Here is a 21,341-nt window from a genome sequence, read left to right on the forward strand (position 1 = left end):
TTCTATTCTCACGAGCTTCTTACACATCTGGGGTCCCGAAGCAAATAAGCAAATTATTTTCCTGAGGCTTGAAAAAAATATATCTGTAGACGAATTGATTCCTCAAGCATAAGTAAAAAGGCAGCTGGAAAGGTTTCACTGCGTAGTGTTTGTTTGATGGTGGCAGAAGCTAATGTTTGATTGTTATTTAATAACAAATTCCGATTGTAGCTATTTTCCAAATGTGCCATATTTGTATCTTGAGGTGTAGAGATGCTGGTCAATGTGAAGGCATTTAATATATGATTTTCTGTTTGTAAGTACTAATCACGTTAACAGCTCAATGTGTTCCATGTTATGTATTTGGCTAATGAAAAATACAGGCTTTGTAATTATTGATAAATATGCATTTTTAGAATTGTTTATTGGCAAATATATTACATTTGTAATTTCTGGAGCTGAGCCAGACTCTGTGCTGTTTGTGACTAGCAGCTGTGGATCATGTTGATTTATTCTCTTAATTTCACACTGATAGATCATAGTGATCCTAGACCTCAGTTCTGCATCAGAACGCTGTTGTTATATCTGAATAATGTAAGGTCACCACGGCGACCCTGGGCTTTGGTCAGCTTCGGAGCCCACAGGTCACAGTATCTGACCATCCACAATGAATGTTTTCTTGATGAGGCTGCAGAATTCAATCTCCAGTTTCAACACTGCCTTGCAAGTATTGGATTTCAGGATGAAATTTAGTATAAGCTCAAGACCAGAATACAGGTTTTCCCTAGGTTAAGAACATCCAACTTAAGAACAGCTCATACTTACCAAGAGACTGCCATAAAGCCTATTATATTAAACATTTTGATGAAATAAAATGGTTCGTAATAATGAGCGTACACACTACTTTGTGAAGCTTGTGAAGATATTGCGTGGCTTCGGCAGTTTACTGGCTTGAGTTAGAGTTCACCACTATATCTACTTTTATTACTGTATTATTATCATTATTATATACTAATGTATAATAGTAACGTTTATTGCCCTCCACAATTATTTGCCCTTGTAAAGATTTATAAAAAGGGCTTGAAAAATATGCACCTTTGGAAGACCTTGCACTATGGACTCCATGAAATACCAGGACATTTTAAATCAAAATTTGGCTGCCTCTTCCAGGAAACAAAAACTGGGCCATCACTGGATTTTCCAGCAGAACCATGATCCTAAGCACATGTCCAACAATAGTTAGCTGACCATGGAATCAAGCTTCTGCCATGGCCATCTCAGTCCCCTGACCGGAACCCCACTGAAAACCTGTGGGCTGAGCTGAAGAGGAGAGAGCACAAGAGAGGGCCAAGGACCCTGGGTGATCTGGAGAGATTCTGTAAAGAGGAATGGGCTCAGATGTCATACTCTGCATTCTCCAACCTTATAAAATGTTATAGGAGACTCAGTGCTGTTAACATTAAATTATACAACATTAAATCCAGGTGTGCCAATAATTGTGGCACCTGTGTTTTTGTGGAAAAGAATTATTTTTTTGATGAGGGATTTGTTTTTATTTCAATAAATTTATTCTAATAAAAGGTAGGATGTATGCCATTTTTTCAGTGTAATGTGAAACTATTTCACCAAACTACAAATCTTTACAAGAGGTGCCAATAATTGTGGAGTGCGCTGTAATAGTAACTATATAGTAGTTATTATATGCTATTATTTATTATATAATAGTTAATTATATAATTAATTATATAGTAATTATATACTATTATTATGGAATATTACCATTATCGTATCATTATTATTATGTAGTGTTTTATTATTTTTCCAACTTACCTACAAATTTAACTTAAAGATAGAACGGATCTTGCCTGTAAGCAGTTAGCAGACGGCCACATGGATAGATGGATGTTGTATGTGGACTCATAAATCCCATAGAGTTTGTGGCTACATTAATGCTAATTTCAGAGTCTCAAGATCACACAGCTCCAGCTTTCCTATAAGAAGTGTTTAGATAGTGTGCCAATGCACTGAGGACATTTAACAGTATCCCCAGGGCTCCGGGTTCAATGTACGCCACCGTCGGCTGTGCGCAGTTCACATGCTCTCCCAGCATGTGCCCAGCTTTGCAGCCACAATTCAAACACGTGCAGTTAGGTGAATCGTGTACCTAAATTGCCCATTGTAAGGGTGTGTGCCCTGTGATGAACTGAGTTTGCATCCAAGGAATCTCCTGGCTGGTGCCCTCTGCTTCCTGAAACAGGCACTTATGGAGGATGAATGGATGCTCATTTTCATTTGTTTTTTTTTTAAACCCCCATTACTGAAGTCTTCAAGGCTGAAGCTTAGAAAAGCATTTAAAGCCAGGCAGCCTCTCCAAAGGACGGAGGTAAAATTCATTAAATGACCCGTTGCGGCTGAACCAATGCAACATTCAGTGTGGGGGGAGATTGGAAGATGCTACCTCTGACTTTTCATGACACGTCTGTTTCCTGCTCTCGCTACAGTGAAATACAAAGAGGGTTCCTTAACCCTGGATTAATCACTGTCTTCTGAGTCCACGGGAACATAATGAGCCAGGATTTACGCTGGGAAAATGGGCCCAGGCTGCTCACCTCACCCCAGGAAGGTAGCAGGTACGCAGGCCCCTCGGCCCTGTAACCAGCAGCCAGTGACACAGTTAAATAATTTCAGGACGGCGCAGATGCTGCATTCAGGAACCTGAATCTCCTCCACATCCCAGGCACACAGGAAGCCTTCAGTTTGCAGAAGGGATGTGCTTGCTGGGAGACTCCAGGACTGTGACCAGGTAAGAAGTTTCAAGGTTGGGAGATGAATATACAAAAGCTATACACTTATACAAGAGTGATACACTTCATTAATAAAAATTTATTAAAAATCAAAGTTAATCGAAAACATCTTTAAAAAATGTAACAAACGCATAAAACAGGAAAGTGGTCCCTGAGTTCCGAGAGTTCGTGGAAAATTACTTTAGTATTGTTATTTCCAACAAAAAAACTTAATTGTGTACAATCGTAATTTTCAACCGTATTCTTTTTAACTACCCATTTCAAAATCGACCTTTTAGCATGAAAATGCAAATCATACACACACACACACAAATATATATACACACACATATACATAAGTATGTGCATGTGTGTATAATTTATATATCAATCAATCAATGCATACAGAGGTAGCCTAAATTTCTGTCCCAACCCAGTCCTCAGGGACCCCCAGACAGTCTAAGTTTTTTGATCTCTGTCAGGTCCCGGCCAGACAGTCCACATTTTCGCTCCTAGCTGGGAGGGAGCAAAAACGTGGACTGGCTAGGGGTTGCCAAGGACCGGGTTGGGAAACACTAGCCTAAGTGATCACCGCTCTTCAAGTCCTTCACTCCAGTCCTAATTCGTGTCAGATTAATGAGCCTGATGAATGCCCTTTCGCTTGTGCGTGTGTGTGGGGGGCTGAGCTTCATTCCACCAGCTTGATGGAGTGTATCTGAGAGGCGGGGGCCCTGCCATGATGGGCGGGGCCTCTGCCACCTGCGGAGCCCTGAGAGGATCGGGGGAACTTCGCTGCTGTCGCTTGGCTGACAGTAAGCTGATGAGGTGACACAGGGGGAAAAAAAACAATACAAGAGTGTCATGACAATGCAGATCACAGTACGGTGTGACAGTAAATATACCGGTATGTCCACAGCATCCTGCTGCGTTTGATTATTAAACGCAAAATTAATGAGAAGCTATGACACTGTTCAGTCTCTAATTAAATTAACTTAATTGGAATATTATTAAATACGGTGAACGACACGCTGTTTCCCTGTAATTGTTCTTCCTTCACAAATAATATCTAGTGAGGGTGATGGGGGTGGGCTGACCTGCGTGACGGGATGGTGCCGCTCCACGATAACCGAGCTCATGGGCGGGTCGACACCCATCACCTGCAGGCTCCCAGCTACACGGCTTGCCCTGCCTCTGAGGTCGGAGCGCCCTGTGATGCGAGCCGTGATGGTCTTGGCAGCCTTCTGCTGGGCCGAGGTCACGACACGCGTGCCGGGCTACGGGAGAGCAGGGAAACCTTCAAAATATAGCCGTTAGCTCACTGATAAATCTGCACCACCTTAAACCCAGCTGTTACACTGTTCTCAGATCAGCCATGCTTCAAATGGAGAAAAACACCTCAGTTTCATCTTATGCGAATCATAATTCTTCCTGTCCTCTACTTCAGCCCCCCCGTGTTCAGATGCATTCTGTGGCCACCCAACCCAGTACTCAGGGATCCCCCAGGGAGCTGGAAGACAGCAAAAACGTGGACTGCCTGGGGGTCCCTGAGGCTTGGCTTAGGAAACACTGCTTTACTAGAATTTCTGCTAGACCTGAGGAGGAGTACAACCTGTTTGTGGGTCGCTGCAGCGCCTCCTGGTGGAAGAACAGTACCGACTGAAGTGGTGGAGGGGAAGCCTTCCACTGGTCTGAATGGGCCAGCTCCAGATCCAGACTGAGACATGAACTGGGAATGTACAGCAGAGATGTTACTAGGGACTAGAACCAATGTCATTACCAGTATCTACAGGCATTAGCAACTGGGCCAGATAAAAGCGTTTTGCTAAAAAAGTGACATCAATGGGACAGTTCTAAGTGATGCGCCAGACTTATGAAAAGCATCTCCACAGCGACGCCTCACCGCAGGCTCTGCGTCATCATGGGTCAGGCTGGGGGGCGTGGCTGACTCAAAGTGCACCGGGCTGGAGCGGGTAGGGGGGTTGGGCTGTGGCTGGAAGCAGACCGAGGAGCTGGAGCGGGGGGCGTCCGGTGTGGGCTGGAGGTCTGTGAGTGGGACAGGCCTGATCATTGAAGAGCTGCCCAGGAGGGGCCGGCAGAGATCAAATATCCAATCACAGCTGCCCAGGAGGGGCCGGCAGAGATCAAATATCCAATCACAGCTGCCCAAGACTGAATGGGGCGTCTGCTCCGCATAAAAAATCATCACCACTAGCTGTTAGCGATCAAAGGCTCAACGTGAGGACATAAAATGCATTTCTGATCTGGAACTTTCTGCAAAACCCACAACTACGTGACTGCTAATGTATATCTAGCATGCATCACAAATGGCAACGAAAAACAGAATCCATTACGGATACAGCTGTCAGAATCAGGCAGTGTTTGTGACCCGTTTCCTGCAGCATTATCTGGATTTGGAATAAACCTGTAACGAGCAATGGAGCCCACTGCCCAGCGACAGTCGCCGTGGCGACACAGCACGCTCACTGCAACGGCTCCTCGTGCTCTACTACAGAACAGACAGAACAGCCATTCTATCTGAACCTATTTAACAAAAAAGCTACTGCCCCTTCATCTGCAGCACGAGAACATCCTGATCTTTGTTAAAACCTAGTTGTGGGGGCTCCACAGCCTCCCTCTCAGGCGCCCCGCAGCTACTTGTAAGAGCAGGAGGCAGCTTCCCGCCCGGCGTGCATCACAGAGTGCTGATTTATGGGGGGTTTGCTAGCAGGTTCAGGGCGAGGACACAATTCGGAGAACAGCAGACCCATGTTACAGAAACCCACAGACTCCCTGCTCATTCAGACTCGGCAAAATTCCTACCATTTCCTACCCCCCCCCACACACACTAGATATTTACACCATATCGACAAAAGTACTGGGACACACCTCTTAATCACTGAATTCAAGTTGTTTCATTCTGACCCATTGCCACAGGTGTATAAAATGAAGCACCTAGCCATGCAGTCAGGTTTACAAACATTTGTGAAAGAATGATTCGTTCTGAAGAGCTCAGTGAATTCAAGCACTGTACTGTCATAGCATGCCACTATTGTGATAAGTGAGTTTGTGAAATTTATTTCCCTGCTAGATATTCCATGGTGATCTGCAAGTGGTATTATTGCAAAGTGGAAGCGTTTAGGAACAGTGAAGTGGCAGACCATGTAAAGTAACGCTGTAGCAGAGTGCTGAGGCGCATGGTGCGTAAAATTCGCCAGTGCTCCGTTGGCTCAGTAACTGCAGAATCCCAAACGTCCTCTGGCATTAACTCCAGCACAAAAACTGTGCCCCAGGATCTTTATGAAATAGGCTTCCATGGCCGAGCAACTGCGTACAAGTCTCACATCACCAAGCTCAATGCCAAGCGTCTGATGCACGCCGCCACTGGAGCAGTGGAAACATGTTCTGTGGCCTGACAAATCTTCTCTTCTCTGTCTGGCAATCCAATGGACGAGTCTGGGTTTGGCAGATGCCAAACAAACGTTATGTGCCTGCATTGGGCCAGATGTATAGTTTGGTGAAGGAGGGATAAAGGTATGGGGTAAGGCATTACTAATAAATGACATGATTTCTGATTTTCGTCTCTGTGCCTTATGTCTTACTCAAAGAGGGCTTAGACTAAATGAATTCATGGCACTAAATGAATCTACTTCAGCCGATTACAGTTATAAGCATAACCCTCGACCAGATGGCAAAGGTGGAGCTGCTGCAATATTTCAGTCTGACCTAGGAGTGTCTGAGAAGTGGTTATAGCTTTAGCACATTTGAAATTCTTGTTCTTAGTCTTACTGACTCATCTCCTTGTAGTCCTTCACGTCCAATCATCATTGTTATTGTGTATAGACCTTCGGGTCCGTACAGTAATTTTCTTAAGGAGTCTGCAGATATTTGAACAAATCTGGTGGTCACTAATGATAAAGTTGGCGATTTTAATATTCACATGGGGAACGACAGTGATCCTTTAACAACATTTGCTGCTATTCTTGACTCGGTAGGTGTATGTGAGAATGTAATCAGGCCTACTCATGCCTGTAACCACACCCTGGATTTGATTCTTAGCCGTGGTGTGTTGGTGGGACATGTATCTATTATCCCTCAAAATCCTCTACTTTCAGATCATTACTTGTTAATGTTTGAAATACAGTATAGCCTCCCTTCCAGCCTCCTCGCCCTTCTGCCTGTAACGTCTCTTCTATATGCCCTACTGCTGTGCCACTGTTGGTCCTGCTATCAGAAGCAGTACCAGTGTCTGCCTGCCCCCTGCTTTGAGACTCAAACATTAAAATTGGGACAGTGTGAACTGGAACTTTGCCATCTTGCCCATTTGATTTCCTCTGCCGGTCCCAGGAGGATGGGCTCCCCTTCTGAGTTCCTCCCAAGGTTTCTTCCTTCTAGTTTTTCATTGCCACGGTCACCTTGGTCTTACTCACCGGGGGCTTTGGGTGGGGATGCAGTAAAGTGCTTTGAGACAGTGAAACAATGTGAAAATGCGTTGTACAAATAAAATTGAATTGCTTTCCTAGCCCAACCCCTGCGGAACAAGATCCATAAGTTGGTTGCGTTTGGTGTGGAAGATCTTGACTGGCCTGCTAAGAGCCCTGACCTCAATCCAATGAACACCTTTGGGATGAACTGGAACTGAGATTGGGAGCCAGGCCTGACCTCACAAATGCTCTTCTGGATGAATGGGCAAAAATTCCCATAGAAACACTTCAAATACTTCTGGAAAGCCTTCCCGGAAAAATGATATAGCTGCAAAGGGTGGACAAACTCCATTTTCATGCCATTTTCGGTGAGTTTCCCGAAGCCTTTGTAATGCTACGTCATTTGTAAGTTCTACGTTAAAAGATGGAACCTACGAATGATGTAGCATAAAGGTTGCAGGAAACTCACCCATGGCCATTACACCTACAGAAACTTGCGACATCCCATTCTATATCCATAGGCATGAAAATGGAGTTTGTCCGCCCTTTGCAGCTATATCATCCCTATACTTTTTTCCATATAGTGTTTCTCCTTGTGGAGACTTTCAAATACAAGACTTTTAGTCACAGATCTTTATAAAATCGAGTTTTTAAACTATTCATTTAAAATTTCTGGTCTGATTTCCTACTAAGAGGGTTTCACTATATGGCAGCGCCCTATGTGGCTCTCTAGCTCTGTACGTGTTTCCTCTGCACCCTGCCACCTCCTTCAGTGTGACCCTGGGGAAATGGACAAAGCTCCACCTCCAGGCCTGATGAGCCACCGTCTCCAAGAAACACACAGCTCCAGGAAGACCGCCAAGCTGGAGGAGGAATCCAGGTGAGGAGCGTTTCTGCAGTAGATCGTTTAGGAATTATGGTGGCAGACTGTGAAGATCCAACATTACGGCAGCCCTGGCAGACCCAAGCTGCTCAGAATGTGTGTCTGTGCATGTGTCTGTGTGTGGGTATGGGTGCTTTAACATCTCAGGAAATTTTTTTAAGGAACAAAAACCTTTTTCCAGAACCAGGAACTTTTGTCGCGTTCACACTGCAGGAACTCGGCCCGAGTGTAGATTGCTTAGAGGTGGTTCCGGAACCCTTTTTTAAATCCCTGCTCGATACAAGATATTTTTTGTTCAAACTTTAACTTTTTTGTTCTTCTTCAAACTCGGGACATGCTTACAGTGACACCTTGCATAGTAGTTGACCACAAGCACCGGCACAAACTTGGAAAGTAAAGGGCAGTGCAAAAAAAGAGATGTAGTGGAGTAAATATTGAGCAGATGGAACTATTTTTCAAACCCAATTACAGTCAATCCATCAATAAACCCCTTTTTTGCTTGCGTTTCCATATTTCTGCACCGGTATATTCGAATGATAACCAATATACTTTTATCTAATATTGCCAGTGTTGGCATTGAAACTTGAAAATGTGAATTAGAGGGATAATGTTACATCGTTTTTTTATTCTGTGGAAAACTAAAGATCGATCTTCTGACCAAATTTAATTAGAATTATGAATATGTTGTGGGTCGAATAAATAAAATATAAATAAAAGGCTGCGTCCTGGGTTGGTCACAATGAATCCTCCCAATAACTAACAAATAACCAACAAAACTTGCTCATTATCCATTATTTTTGGGTTGCGCTGTAGTTTCCTATGAAATTATGTGTGAAGTTTAACCTATGCACTTTTTGCGTCTCCCCTGCTTATTTAGCATTAAGTGTGGTTAAAATTGTGTGGTTTGCGCCCTAAATGTGTATCAGTTTCTCGGGGCACTGACCGTGGTCTGGCCTGGCCTCAGTCCCCTGGAACACGCTCATTGCCTCCATATTGAGGGCACACACCCCTCGCATGAAAGCTTTCTTCATGGACTCCTCGAAGCGGTCCCTCTCTGCGTGCAGCCTCCGGATCTCTCCCCGGGCCTCCTCCAGTTCCTCGGCGCACTGACAGAGACAGCACGAGGTTCCACTCAGGTACTGGATGTGACTGGAAGGACCCCTCAGCACAAGGCCCCCCCAGGGTGAACTCATTTTCCAACCCATGTGATCCCTGGTCACACAAATGCTATGTTGCAGTGGCTCCTTGTATTGGGGAGGAAGCCATCCCTTCTCCGTCCCCATAAAACAGACACATCACAGCTGTCAGACCCTCTTAAGGCTGTGCATTTACATGCTGGTCATTCCCACAAAATTAAGGACTAAACAAAGAAGACTCTAAATAAATTCAATCTCCCCCTACCCAGCTCTGTATACCCCTCCCCCTTCAATTTTCCACTGGAGCCGCTATCCTCATTAAAGCCTGGGTACACTCCCGGGACCTTTGGCCCCCAGAGGCCCCTCACCTGGGCCAGCTGCGCCTCGTGGTGGGCAGACAGCTGGGCGCACACGGCCTCAGCGCGGGCCTGGCACGCCCTCTCCACATGCTGCTTCCACCGGGCTTGGATGGGCGAGCGCCAGGCCGCCCACACCTTCCTCTTCAACTGCAGCAGGTAGTGCTGCTCCGCCACCTTGACCGCATGAGCCTGGAGCGGCGGAGAGGAGAGCAGGAGGTGAGGGAGGAACAGGGACGGGCACACGCACACATGTGCACAGATGCACGCTCATACACACACGCACATGCACACATGTGCACAGATGCACGCTCATACACACACGCACATGCACACATGTACACAGATGCACGCTCATACACACACGCACATGCACACATGTGCACAGATGCACGCTCATACACACACGCACATACACACATGTACACAGATGCACGCTCATACGCACACGCACATGCACACATGTGCACAGATGCACGCTCATATGCACACGCACATACAAGCACACAAGCATTTGCAAATTCATAAGTAACCAAACGCAATACAAGCCTGTTGGCTTTTGTAGTTTTATGATAGCACTCACAGATTTTTATAAAACTGAGTTTTCCCTTTTGGGGAAAAAATGGTTCTCACAACGTCAAAATAACAGGTCATTATTGCACTTGGGGATATTTGCTATCCTCTCTCTCTCTCTCTCTCTCTCTCTCTCTCTCTCTCTCTCTCTCACACACACACACACACACACACACACACACACACACACACACACACACACACACACACACAAGACTGAATACATCATGCAATGGCCTCCAAAACACCTACAATTTTGATGCTCTACAACAATGTTTATCAACCCAGTCCACAGGGACCCCCAGACAGCCCACATTTTTGCTCCCTCTCAGCTCCCAGCCAATCAGGAACACAGAAAGTGAGGTGCAGGTATGCTGGGACCTGAGACAAAGCAAAAATGTGGATTATCATTGAGGACTGGAATTGAGAAACACTACTCTAAAAGATGACAGAGATATGATAAAAAAAAAAAGCTTTTTATGTCAAAGTTTTATCTAAAAGCTTTATATTGACTTGTGTCTCTGAGTGGATTTTGTAGCTGCAAGGTATACATCATATCCTCAAAAAAGAAAAAATATATAATGACATAAAAGGAGACAGTAGGTTGAGTGTTTAATAAGCACATATAGAGGGCTGTCGTAAGTCACGCTCAGGCTCAATACGCCATTTGCATAAACCATAATGTTGTTAGATTACTGTCATTAGGGTTTAATGGAGTAAGGCCCTGCAGAGGAGGCTGCATGAAGTGCAGAAAATACCAAGCGGGGGTGGGGGGCCCAAGCAATGTATCAACAGATGGGTTTTTAAAGGAAAGTTGGGTGGAACCCCCTTGGGAGGGCCCTCACCTCCTCCTTGGCTTCAAGGTGCTGCAGCCTCCAGCGGGTGAAGCTCCTCATCAGCTCCAGTCGCTCCCTCTGCCTCTCCAGCGAGTGGTTCAGGTTACTGATCACCTGCCGGCATGGAGGGGAACCTTTCAGGCCATGTATCCTCCCCCTTGTCCGTCTCGAAAACAGTACTATCCAGCCAGAGGCTGAAGGAAGAACAAACTGATGGCAGCCTTAAGTCCGGGGAAACGCAGGATAACGACACCAAAGCCTGACATCATTCAGGAGACGGCAACGGGTAGCAGCAGGCGGCTGGGGGGGTGGGGGCGGAGGCACCTCGTCCTTCCTCTGGTTGGAGGTCTCGTAGGTGCGCAGCAGCTCCTTCAGACTGTCCATCTGGGCAGCGAGGCGTGCCACCTGGGCTGCGTGCCTCTGACGCTCCCTCTTCAGCTCCAGCCGGTGCTGCTCCATGAAGACCAGCTTCCACTTGCGGAGCTCCGCCATCACATGGACCTGAAAGTCACTGCTAGAGTCACCCAAACCCCTGACCCCTCCCCATTAGGATCACAAGCCCTTAGTCCCGCCCCCAGGGAATGTGGACAATTGTCCTCTGCACATATCATATTATGCCCTGTGATGGGCTGGCCCCCCATCCTGGGTTGTTCCCGGCCTTGTGCCCATTGCTTCCGGGATAGGAACCCAGACCCAGTAGGATAAGCGGTTTGGAAAATGTATGGATGGATGGACATATCATATTATTCTCTTTTAAACACCACATATGTCCACTTTATTATTGTGCTTTTTTAGACGTATTCCATAGATATAGTATTCTCCTCTGTCATTTGATAACATTTGATATTTAAGTGACCAATGAAAAGATATTTTATGAAATCATCTGTTTAACTAGCATTTACAGTATATTTGTACTAGGTATTATCATATACTACGTATTCATCATGGTTTTTGTATGGATTACATAATATTGCTAATTCTAATGATTTAACAATGAAAGATAGATAGCTAGCTAACTACAATCACTGTTAATTGTAAATATAAAGAATAATTAGTTTGTATCTTGTTGACACTGACATATTTGCCTCCCTGACAACAATTGATATCCACTGAAAAGGTTAAACTGTTCACTGCTGACTGTGGTAAAAATAATAATAGCTTTAAAACTAACCAGAAAAGAACTATTTCAAATTGGCACGCAAAGTACGTAAGTGTGGATTGAGCTAGGTGTGCGTAAGTACACCGTATGTTGAAATATCCACTAGCCAGCATCCTAACTCAGTTGTTGTCCAACACTGGTTACTGGTGGAGCTGCACTTACTATTTCTGTACTGTACTATAGCATTCACCAATAGGTGTATATGCAAAGTAAATAGGTACTTTCCTACAAGGGTCTTGAAAGTATGCAGTTTTGGATTATCTCAGTCAGTCTCTTGATATAATTAGCGACTGGGCTGATATCTGGCAGATGAAATTTAACGTAGATACATGTAAGGTAATCCATGCAGGCAGCAGAAATATAAAATACAGAAATACACAGAAATAAAGGTAGCTGATTATGAGAAAGACCTCGGTGGATGTTGATGCTTCCATGTCCCACTCTCACCAGTGTGGGGAAACAATTAAAAAGGCCAATAAGATGTTGGGCTCTAGGTGTGTGGAGTCAAGGGTGGTGATGCTACGAGTATACAATTCCTTGGTAAGACCCCACCTAGAAAATTGTGTGCAGGTTTGGTCACCATACCTTAAGAAGGACATTGCTGCCTTGGAAAAGGTTTACCATAGGGGTACTAGAATGATTCCTGGTCTTAGAGGAATGTCTGATGAGGAGAGGTTAGCTGAGCTAAATCTGTTTAGCCTTGAGCAAAGGAGACTAAGGGTGGACATGATCCAGGTATATAAGATTCAAACAGGTCTGGACGCTGTTCAGCCAAATGGCTATTTCAATATTAGTTTAAATACTAGAACTCGTGGCCATAGGTGGAAATTAGCGGGAGAACATTTGTGCCCTTGAGAGGTAAAGTGGACTATCCCACAAAAACAAAGTTTTGAGAAAATGAGCTCCAAAGTTGAAACTTTTTCAAAAAAATCTGTGTGCCTATACCCTACAATTGATATATATCATAGGTAGCACAGAGGTATGACTTAGATAATAACAACTTATCCAATTGAAAATATTCTATAAAAAGGGGGTAGGGGTCAAACAGCCCACTTTGCCTCTCAAGGGCACATTTTAAACTGAATTTGAGAAAACACTTCTTTACACAGCATGTACTTAGAGTATGGAATAGTCTTCCTACTACTGTAGCACAAGCTAAAACCCTGGGTTCCTTTAAATCAGAGCTAGATAAGATTTTAACAACTCTGAGCTATTATCTAAGTTCTCCCCAAACCAGCCTGATGGGCCGAATGGCCTCCTCTCGTTTGTAAATTTCTTACGTTCTTATGTAGTCATGGAACCAACTGACCAGACAAGATGTGGGACTGTACGTGTTTCTCATCAGACAGTGGTGATCTACACTGACAAAACCTGACAGGCAATGGCTTCCTGTTCATTCTAATCATCATAACTAATCTGATAGGTCTTCCTCCGTAAACGCTGGTGATAACTTGCCTTCAGGTTGTCGCTCCAGGTATCCAGCACGTGCTCCATCCGGCTCAGCTGCTCCTCAGACACAAACATCTCAGTCACGGAGGTAACCCCAGGCTCCGGGACGCTGCTCTCAGAGCTCTCCGGCTCACTGTGCACCTCCTGCGAATCGACGGCGGATATGACACCGGCCCTGATGGGCATCTCCTCTGCGGAAGCTGAACATCAACAAAAAAAAACTTCCACGTGAAACCTGTACGGTGACCAACACCCTTCTCATTTACCCATAAACTTTATCACAAAATGTTACGCAGATAAACGGTAATAAGAGGTCTTAAACTCCCAAACAAGACTGGGTGTTCCAGTGCAAGTTTCTAATCTAGTGAGATTTACTTTTATAATATGAGATTTTTATTAGTTCATTTTAGAATAATGATGATTATGCATCTGAGAATAAGCCCTGTGGATTGCTGTGCCCTGCCTTGCACCCTGTGCTTCATGGTAAAGGCTCCAAACTGACCATGACCCTGCTAGGGGTAAAATGAATAAATGGATGGATGCATAATAATTTTTAAAAGCTTTTTTTATAACTTAAAATACTTTTGCATTGCACATTTATGAACACTATGACTATGACCTTGATAGAAAAAGCAGCTCAGGTATACTGCGGAATAAGATGTGTAACCTAAAAGGCACCATAAAAGGCACTGGGCTTTCCGGAACCTACCTTGAGCCCTGGCTGAGTGCTCTCTGGGCGTGACTCCAGCTGACGGCAGCTCGCTGCTCGAGAACCGCCCTCCTTCCCACTTGGCCATCGACCCTGTGACGTCATACAGAAAAGGCAACGCTTCATTTCCAAATGACTGTCTGTGCCTTAATGAAATTAAAGGATGCTCGGACACACACACACAAAAACACACACGCGCGCGCTGAAGGTTAAAAACCGACTTTGGCTCCAGTCCAGCGGCTCGTTTCCAATCAGCTGTAAACCCAGTGGTCCTTCGCAGATAAAAGCCTGCAGACTAATTGCACTCAGAAGCTGAGCAGCTGCTGCATCAGCAGAGCCAATCAGTACCGGTGAACGAAAAGGATACAGCTTTAAAAACAAGACTGAGACGCATCTTGTGCATCTTAAGCTGGCCCAGCCGATGTTAGGGCTGCTCATTCTCAACAGCATGGAGAGAGTCTAAATTATAAACACCATCGCGGCAGACAGGGTACTCTGGAAGATAAGCTTTAAAGGGCAGGCACAATGCAGTCCATTACATTGCTATAAAATTCCATCCATCCATTCATCAACTGCTTAACCTCCTCAGGATGAAATCGGGGGTCTATAATATCATTAAAAATACAGCATCCGATGTGGGCTGGTTTGATTTTTTTTCATCTGCATGGCAAATTAATCAGGTTGCTTGAGATTGCAACAAATTACTGAGAGGTGAGAGGTTGGACCTTGAACAAACTACCTAGGGATACTTCTGAACCTTAACTAATAATCCATCACGCAAGAAAGGGATGATTTTGAGCTTAAACTAACCACCTAGGGGGTGGTGTGTAGCGAAGCGGGTGACTGAAAGGTTGCTGGTTCGAGTCCCATCCCCAGCAAAATAGTCGCATGTCTTTAGAGCCCTTGAGCAAGATCGTTAACCTTCCAAAATGCTTCAGGGGTGCTGCATAAATGGCCAGACCCAGCCATAGGACCTTAAGCCTCGTTCCGACTTGTCTATATGTATTTGTGTGTGTGTGTCTCATGCAGAGCAAGATGGGACCCATGGAAGCAGTGTAGCTGTACAAATGGTGATAAAAGTATTTCATTTCACCTGCCTGTTAGGGCAGGGATGCTTTTAAAAACTTGTATGCAAGAAGTCATTGGAAAGTGTATTGTTTAACACTATTTGGGTTTGGCTTTTAGCGGAAAACTTTTACCAAGATTTATCATAAAAAGCTTATCGTGCTTCTTTGCCAGTGATCATAATCCCAGAGTACAGGCAAAAAAAGACCTGCGGCTCAGGGGAAAATTATGTAAATATCTCAGTCGTCCGTTTCTTTAAAAAATAACAATCGTAGCAGAGCATGTGCAGGCATGACGGCAGCTTACCCACAGAGGGGCGAGAGCGAGTGCCGTCCATTAACCCCGCGATCCTCCCGTCGACGGACGCCTGCGATGCGTGGCGGGGCTGACGTGCCGGGTCCACCTCAAACTTGGGAGTCACCACAGCGTATCGGAGAAGCTCCTCATATTCATCCTGTCAGTCCGGCAGCAGTCAGGGAGCAGAGGTGATTAAGAATGAAATGATGTACAATGACTGTAAGAGCTCCATCTACTTATACTTTTTGTTCCTATAGAAATTACATGATATTGATTTGACAGCATCAGTTAATGATACTAATAAAGCCGCAATTCGTATTCTTAAAACTGGAATAAATCATTGATTATCTGTCATACATTTTTTTTTTATTTAATAAGTAACCACATTTTGGAAATAAAAATGATCATGTACTATGAATTTAGTGCATTTGATAAAGCTGCTGACAGTCTTCATTATAAACAGCTGTTATCTGTAAATGAGTTACTACATGAACATAGAAGCAGTACTATTCTATACTTGTTTATCAAAATTAGTTTGTTCATGTTGTGTCCCATACCTGATTTTTACTGGTTAGCATCAACTTAAATGCGACGCTGGAAAAGACACATGAAAAGTATCTGATTTATTAACAGAAGTTTCAGACATGTTTCAGTTGCAGTACCTGCAGCGCGGAGGACACTGAACTGCCCCGATCTGAATCCTTTGGCAGAACTGGGCTGCTTCCCTCTGCTTCATCTGATGACATCTAGCTAGGCAATATCAAATACGATACAATAACTATTATTATGTAGATCGGCAGACCTACGTTTTGCAGCGTTGTATTATGTTATACAGCAGTATGATTGCTAATAAATCTTTCCAACCTGGATATTACACATACGCAGAGGAAAACTATGGAAAGTATAACGTTATCAAATATTAGCAAAAAATCTGAAGAGACTATACTATTTTTAAAATGATAATCTTATTACATATTAAGCACAATTTATTAACGCAAGTATATACATTATTTGAACAAGCATCCATCCAGCTTTTGTCTAACATTGACATTACATACAGTATTAGCAATTTACAAATTGACACTATCACCTATGCCAAAAAGTGTAATACTGGCCGTATAGTCGTGTGCAAAAATACAGCAGGCATACTCCTTTTTAGCCCAGCAAAATAAATCCTCTTTCATTCACACATGATTGTTTTACTGCCATTACCTTTCGTTTATAAGACACTGCCCAGGAAGCATAGTTAGCAAGCTAAACTTTCTCTTTGCTTTCTGACAGTTTCAAACCTGTGGGCGCGTCATCAACAACGCCATTTCTGATTGGCCGAGTTTGTCTGCAACGTTTACGATTGGTGGGCTGTTTACCGGAATTAGGGGGAATTAAGTGGAAGCTGGGATAGTGGTTGGGTCTGTTTCTATGGCTATTTGCGCAGAGGTAACGCCGTGCTCTTCCAGGCGGTTACTCCATCTGGTAACTCAGCGGGTAGCGCTGATGCCTCTTTCTATTAGGGTTAGGGGATTGAATTGCTCGTTGTATATATGTGGGATTCCTCAGGGCATCTCCCAAACACATGCCGTCTCAGTGTGTGTGATAATGTGTGCTGTCATTTAAATGGACAAATGGCTGTAAAATTGAAAAAAAAAAAACACCGTTCATTTTAAGAAATGGTGACTGCTCAGTTCTTCTGTTTGTGCGCTCAAAGAATCACACGTTAAATGCCTAATGTTTTAGCTAGGTTGGCTATTAAGGTTAGGTTACTTTGATATAGCTGTGCGCAGTGCTCAGTTTTTTTCGTATTCTGTGGATGTCCTTTTTTGTACTGTGTCCATCCATCTTATGAAATTATATTCAGAATTAAGCTGCTTACAATTATATTGCCGTCGCAATAAATTTTAAGAACACTGGGCGTTTTAAACATGCTCTATACGTGGGATAAGGACCTCTTTGTCAGTGTGCCCAAAATCCCTTGCTAAGTCTGTCTTGGGTTTCTTAAAGCTTTGTGAGCCTCAGTACAGAAGTGGTGCAATATCTTTGCTAAAGATCTCCCATAAAGTACTGTTGGGTGCCGCTAGAGATTTTGGACCCCATGAAAGCCTCCCAAACCCAGACCAATCCAATTACGTGTTCCAATTAATAATTATTAGGGCCCTTAATTGTCAGTCAGATTTATAAAGTACATGGTTTTAGAAAGTATAATATTTCTTTCAGACGGACATAACGTATAAATATTATTAAATTAGTACCTTTAGTGATACTTCTCACTTTGTCATTAACACAATACAGTTTTTTTTCCATAATGCTGAGTATGTATATCTTGTCCTTTTTCCTGTTACGCCCATTCATCAGCACCTTATCGATATTGCGCCAGCATTATAATTAATAAACATTTACCGGAAACAGTTACAAACTGAGGAAATTATTAATGAGGCCACACTGTATTGACATAATAATGAAAGATGAAAAATCAGCTCATTTTTCTATTACCCAGCTTCTTTTCCCATATCATTTACATGGTCCTTGACTGTTATGGAACAGGGTACTTTATAATGCAGTTTGTTTGCATTGTCCATGACAATGTCAATGTAGAATTTAACATCATTGGCAGAAATGTTTAAATCACAAAATATTATAATTATTATTATTGTTATTTATTGCAATGGGAACAAAACTCAGTGGAAAGTTTATAGCAAAACTTTTTTGATCAACTATATCAAGTATCAAATGGCTAATATATATTTATTTGGGTGTTTTAAAGCAAAATCTACACCAGTTAAATTATTAATGAATAAATGACTGACAAACCTAGCAAAGGAAAACAGATCATTTCTGCTCCTCACTTTCCTCTTCTCCTATAGTCTTTGGTCACTTCTTGTCCCACAGCTGGTACTAGACTGCCAACTGGCTTGCTGCCCTTTAGCACTAATCTTGAGAAATACCAAAGACGGACATCTACATCATAATGGTTAATTTGGTCGTTTATAGTGAATTTAAAAAAAAATGTTGAAGCCATGTTTCATAAATCATCAGTTGTACTTATTTCACCTTCATTGGTTTAATATCTTGCAGTTTCTCTATCCTAGAGCAGATTGCCCTTGATAATATTGAATGGAATAATGGCAAGCTTCATCAAACTTTTAAATACATATACATCAGTGTGATCTGCATTCTAAAGCTCTAAAGAACAATCCAGACTTGAGCTGTTGCCCAAAGTCATCCATCCATGTATCCATTCATCTTCCAAATGCTTATTCTGGTCATGGTTGCATGGGAGCAGCTATAGGCACAAGGCTGGAGTACAAGGTGCCAATCCATCAAAGGGCACATGCAGACACACTCGCATGCATAGTCATACAGGACAGGCAATTTAGATACACCAATTAGTCTAACTGCATTTCTTTGGGCGGACTCGTGTGACATGGGGAGAATATGCAATACAGTATATACTGTACAAAGTTCACACATATACAAAGCAGAGGGGAGATTTAAAACAAAAAGAAGGTCAGAAGTGTGGAAGACAGTCTTCAGCTTTCTAGTTATATAAATGTTAATTAGGTGCTTTGATCCATCGTTTACATGAAACCCAACCTGCCTGCTGGATTTCATGTTAAATCTTTGAAGGAAATGTTTTTGTTTTCTGCAGCCTCATACCATGATGGGATAGCTGTTTTTGGGGGGACAAGCTGCAGGTGGAGGCTCTGACCAGTAGGGGCATTATGCTGATAATATCCTCTAAAGACGGACTGAGGACATACTGTATGCCATCCATTTCCCGAAACTGCTTATCTTACTCAGGCTCACAGGGAGGTCTGAGCATACAGGAACAAGGCAGGGAATTACCCAGGATGGGACACCAACCCATCAAAGGGCACAGTCACACATGCCATTCACTCACACCTACAAGCAATTTGGTAACTCCAATTAGCCTCAGCCTGTTTATGGACTGTGGGGGGAAACCCGCATACCTGGAGGAAACACCATGATAACGACATGCAAACTCCACATGCATGGAATTCTGGTGGAGACTTGACTCCAGGCCCCAGAGATGTGAGGCAACAGTGCTAACCACTGCACCACCATGCCAACCCCAAATGAGAACATATGCTCAAGGCTGAAATACAGAAAGGAAACATAAAATATAATTTTCTAACCACTGTAGATGGAAGGTGATGAACATTATTACATGATACATTTTAAACTAACCAGAGAAGATAATCTAAAAAACATTCAAATTACCCACAATCACTGGTACTGACTGCTTTTCCCATTGTGATTATAATGTTAATTGGCATTCTGTCCAGGATGGACCCCCAGCCTTATGCCCTGTGCTTCCTGGGAGAGGCTCCAAGACCCTTGGACCATGAGCAGAATAAGCAGCTGGAAGGCATACCTGCAGAAACTCCCATTTTCCCCGGGTTTCAGTCAATTCAAATTGACTGATTGTTTATGAAACACAATCAAGACACACAATTCACACACTACATACAGATTCGACCTATTCCTTACTGCAACCTAGCAACAAACAGTCCAATTCAAGGGATGTATGCAGCCATCTATCTGTCTGTCTAACTATCTATATAATCTGTTCATTTATTTAATTATCTACTTGCTTCCTTACTGACTTATCCAACTCCCACCCCCCACCACCAAAAAAAACTCCAGTATTCTGAATCCGAAATGTTGGTAGGTATGGGAAAGTGGGTGGATGATTATGAAGTTTTAATGTTTAATAAACAAGTTATCTTATAGATTATCAGACCCCTAGATAGTTACATTGTAATACAATGAGCAATGACTCAAAACATTCATTTAGCAAGGTGCTCATACAGACTGACATTGTCACAAATTAGTACAGCTGGCGGTGTTCATTTAATGTGGAAGACAGTCATCAACATGGCGCGATCTGTAGACAGTCTGGTGAGCATGCTGATGTTTTTTTTTCTTCTTTTTTTTAATTTTGTTTCCCAGGCCAGTTTTTGCCTTCAAATAGCATGGAAAGAAACAATGCAGAAGATGGCCTTTGGTCTTGAAAAGCTGGTGGACTCATTTCAAATGCTTTGTACAGGAAATGAAATACAGCATTCCGCTGTTTCTTCTGATCCTGAGTAAGCAGGTTAATACACAAAGGAAGTACATTATCTTACGTTGTCTTATTGTCTTTGATAAGCACTGAGTTTTTGATATTTTCAGATAGATCTACTTGAGTTTGCTTTACAAAGTACTGAAAAAGATCACCCAGTACCCCATACATGGATTTTAACATGCGTTTGTTTTAATTAGCCATTTATAAAAATCAAACCAAATTTAAAATAACAAATGATTTTGATTAAATTTAATTATATCAAAAGCTTACAATTAATATCTGTAAAATTAAAGTAATAGGCTACTGGTGTGTTCATTGGCTCATAACAATTCATGCTGCAATAAAAGTATAATTGAATTGTCTACGACAGTTTTCTGAGAACCATCGAAACATTTCAGTCTAATGTGAACATTAGCAAACAAAAAAGCCAAGAAAACATAACATTGTTGCAACATTCACCACAGGATTTTTAATCAACTACCCAATAATAAAGGTGAAGTTGTAATATAATCATTAATAACAATACAATGACAATTTTGCCATAGAGATTTTAGAAACAAAATATGGCTGTTTAATTAAAGACGTATGACAAAGCTAGAATGTTTTTACAGT

General features: G+C 43.0%; 1 protein-coding gene across 3 annotated transcripts; it reads right to left on the reverse strand.

The window, feature by feature from the left end:
• Window positions 1-2,842: 2,842 nt before the first annotated feature.
• On the reverse strand, window positions 2,843-16,923 carry poc5 (POC5 centriolar protein homolog (Chlamydomonas)). 3 transcript variants are annotated; one of them, XM_049019079.1, is made up of 13 exons: window positions 16,859-16,923; window positions 16,309-16,396; window positions 15,656-15,803; window positions 14,285-14,377; window positions 13,588-13,775; window positions 11,292-11,474; window positions 10,977-11,081; window positions 9,571-9,750; window positions 9,010-9,172; window positions 4,663-4,805; window positions 4,372-4,488; window positions 3,857-4,036; window positions 2,843-3,579 (listed from the first exon to the last, which is right to left on the reverse strand). In XM_049019079.1, the coding sequence occupies exons 2-13, from the start codon at window positions 16,390-16,392 to the stop codon at window positions 3,451-3,453; spliced, it is 1,713 nt and encodes a 570-aa protein (XP_048875036.1). In that variant the 5' UTR covers window positions 16,393-16,396; window positions 16,859-16,923; the 3' UTR covers window positions 2,843-3,450. The 3 variants fall into 3 exon arrangements, with proteins under 3 accessions (XP_048875036.1, XP_048875034.1, XP_048875035.1); XM_049019077.1 differs by having other exon boundaries at window positions 4,372-4,494; XM_049019078.1 differs by having other exon boundaries at window positions 4,372-4,494; window positions 16,309-16,392; window positions 16,859-16,922.
• Between the last annotated feature and the right edge of the window lie 4,418 nt (window positions 16,924-21,341).

The sequence above is a fragment of the Brienomyrus brachyistius genome, chromosome 7 (assembly GCF_023856365.1).
Source record: "Brienomyrus brachyistius isolate T26 chromosome 7, BBRACH_0.4, whole genome shotgun sequence".
NCBI lineage: Eukaryota > Metazoa > Chordata > Actinopteri > Osteoglossiformes > Mormyridae > Brienomyrus > Brienomyrus brachyistius.

What these genes read in the sequence shown, in the direction of transcription:
- poc5 (XM_049019077.1), bottom strand. Translation starts at nt 16,392, where the DNA reads ATGTCATCAGATGAAGCAGAGGGAAGCAGCCCAGTTCTGCCAAAGGAT. An exon ending in GCACTCAGCCAGGGCTCAAG is followed by an intron (nt 13,776 to 14,284) that starts GTAGGTTCCGGA and finishes GTTGATGTTCAG; the next exon opens with CTTCCGCAGAGGAGATGCCC. An exon ending in GGCACCATCCCGTCACGCAG is followed by an intron (nt 3,580 to 3,856) that starts GTCAGCCCACCC and finishes TCACCTCATCAG; the next exon opens with CTTACTGTCAGCCAAGCGAC.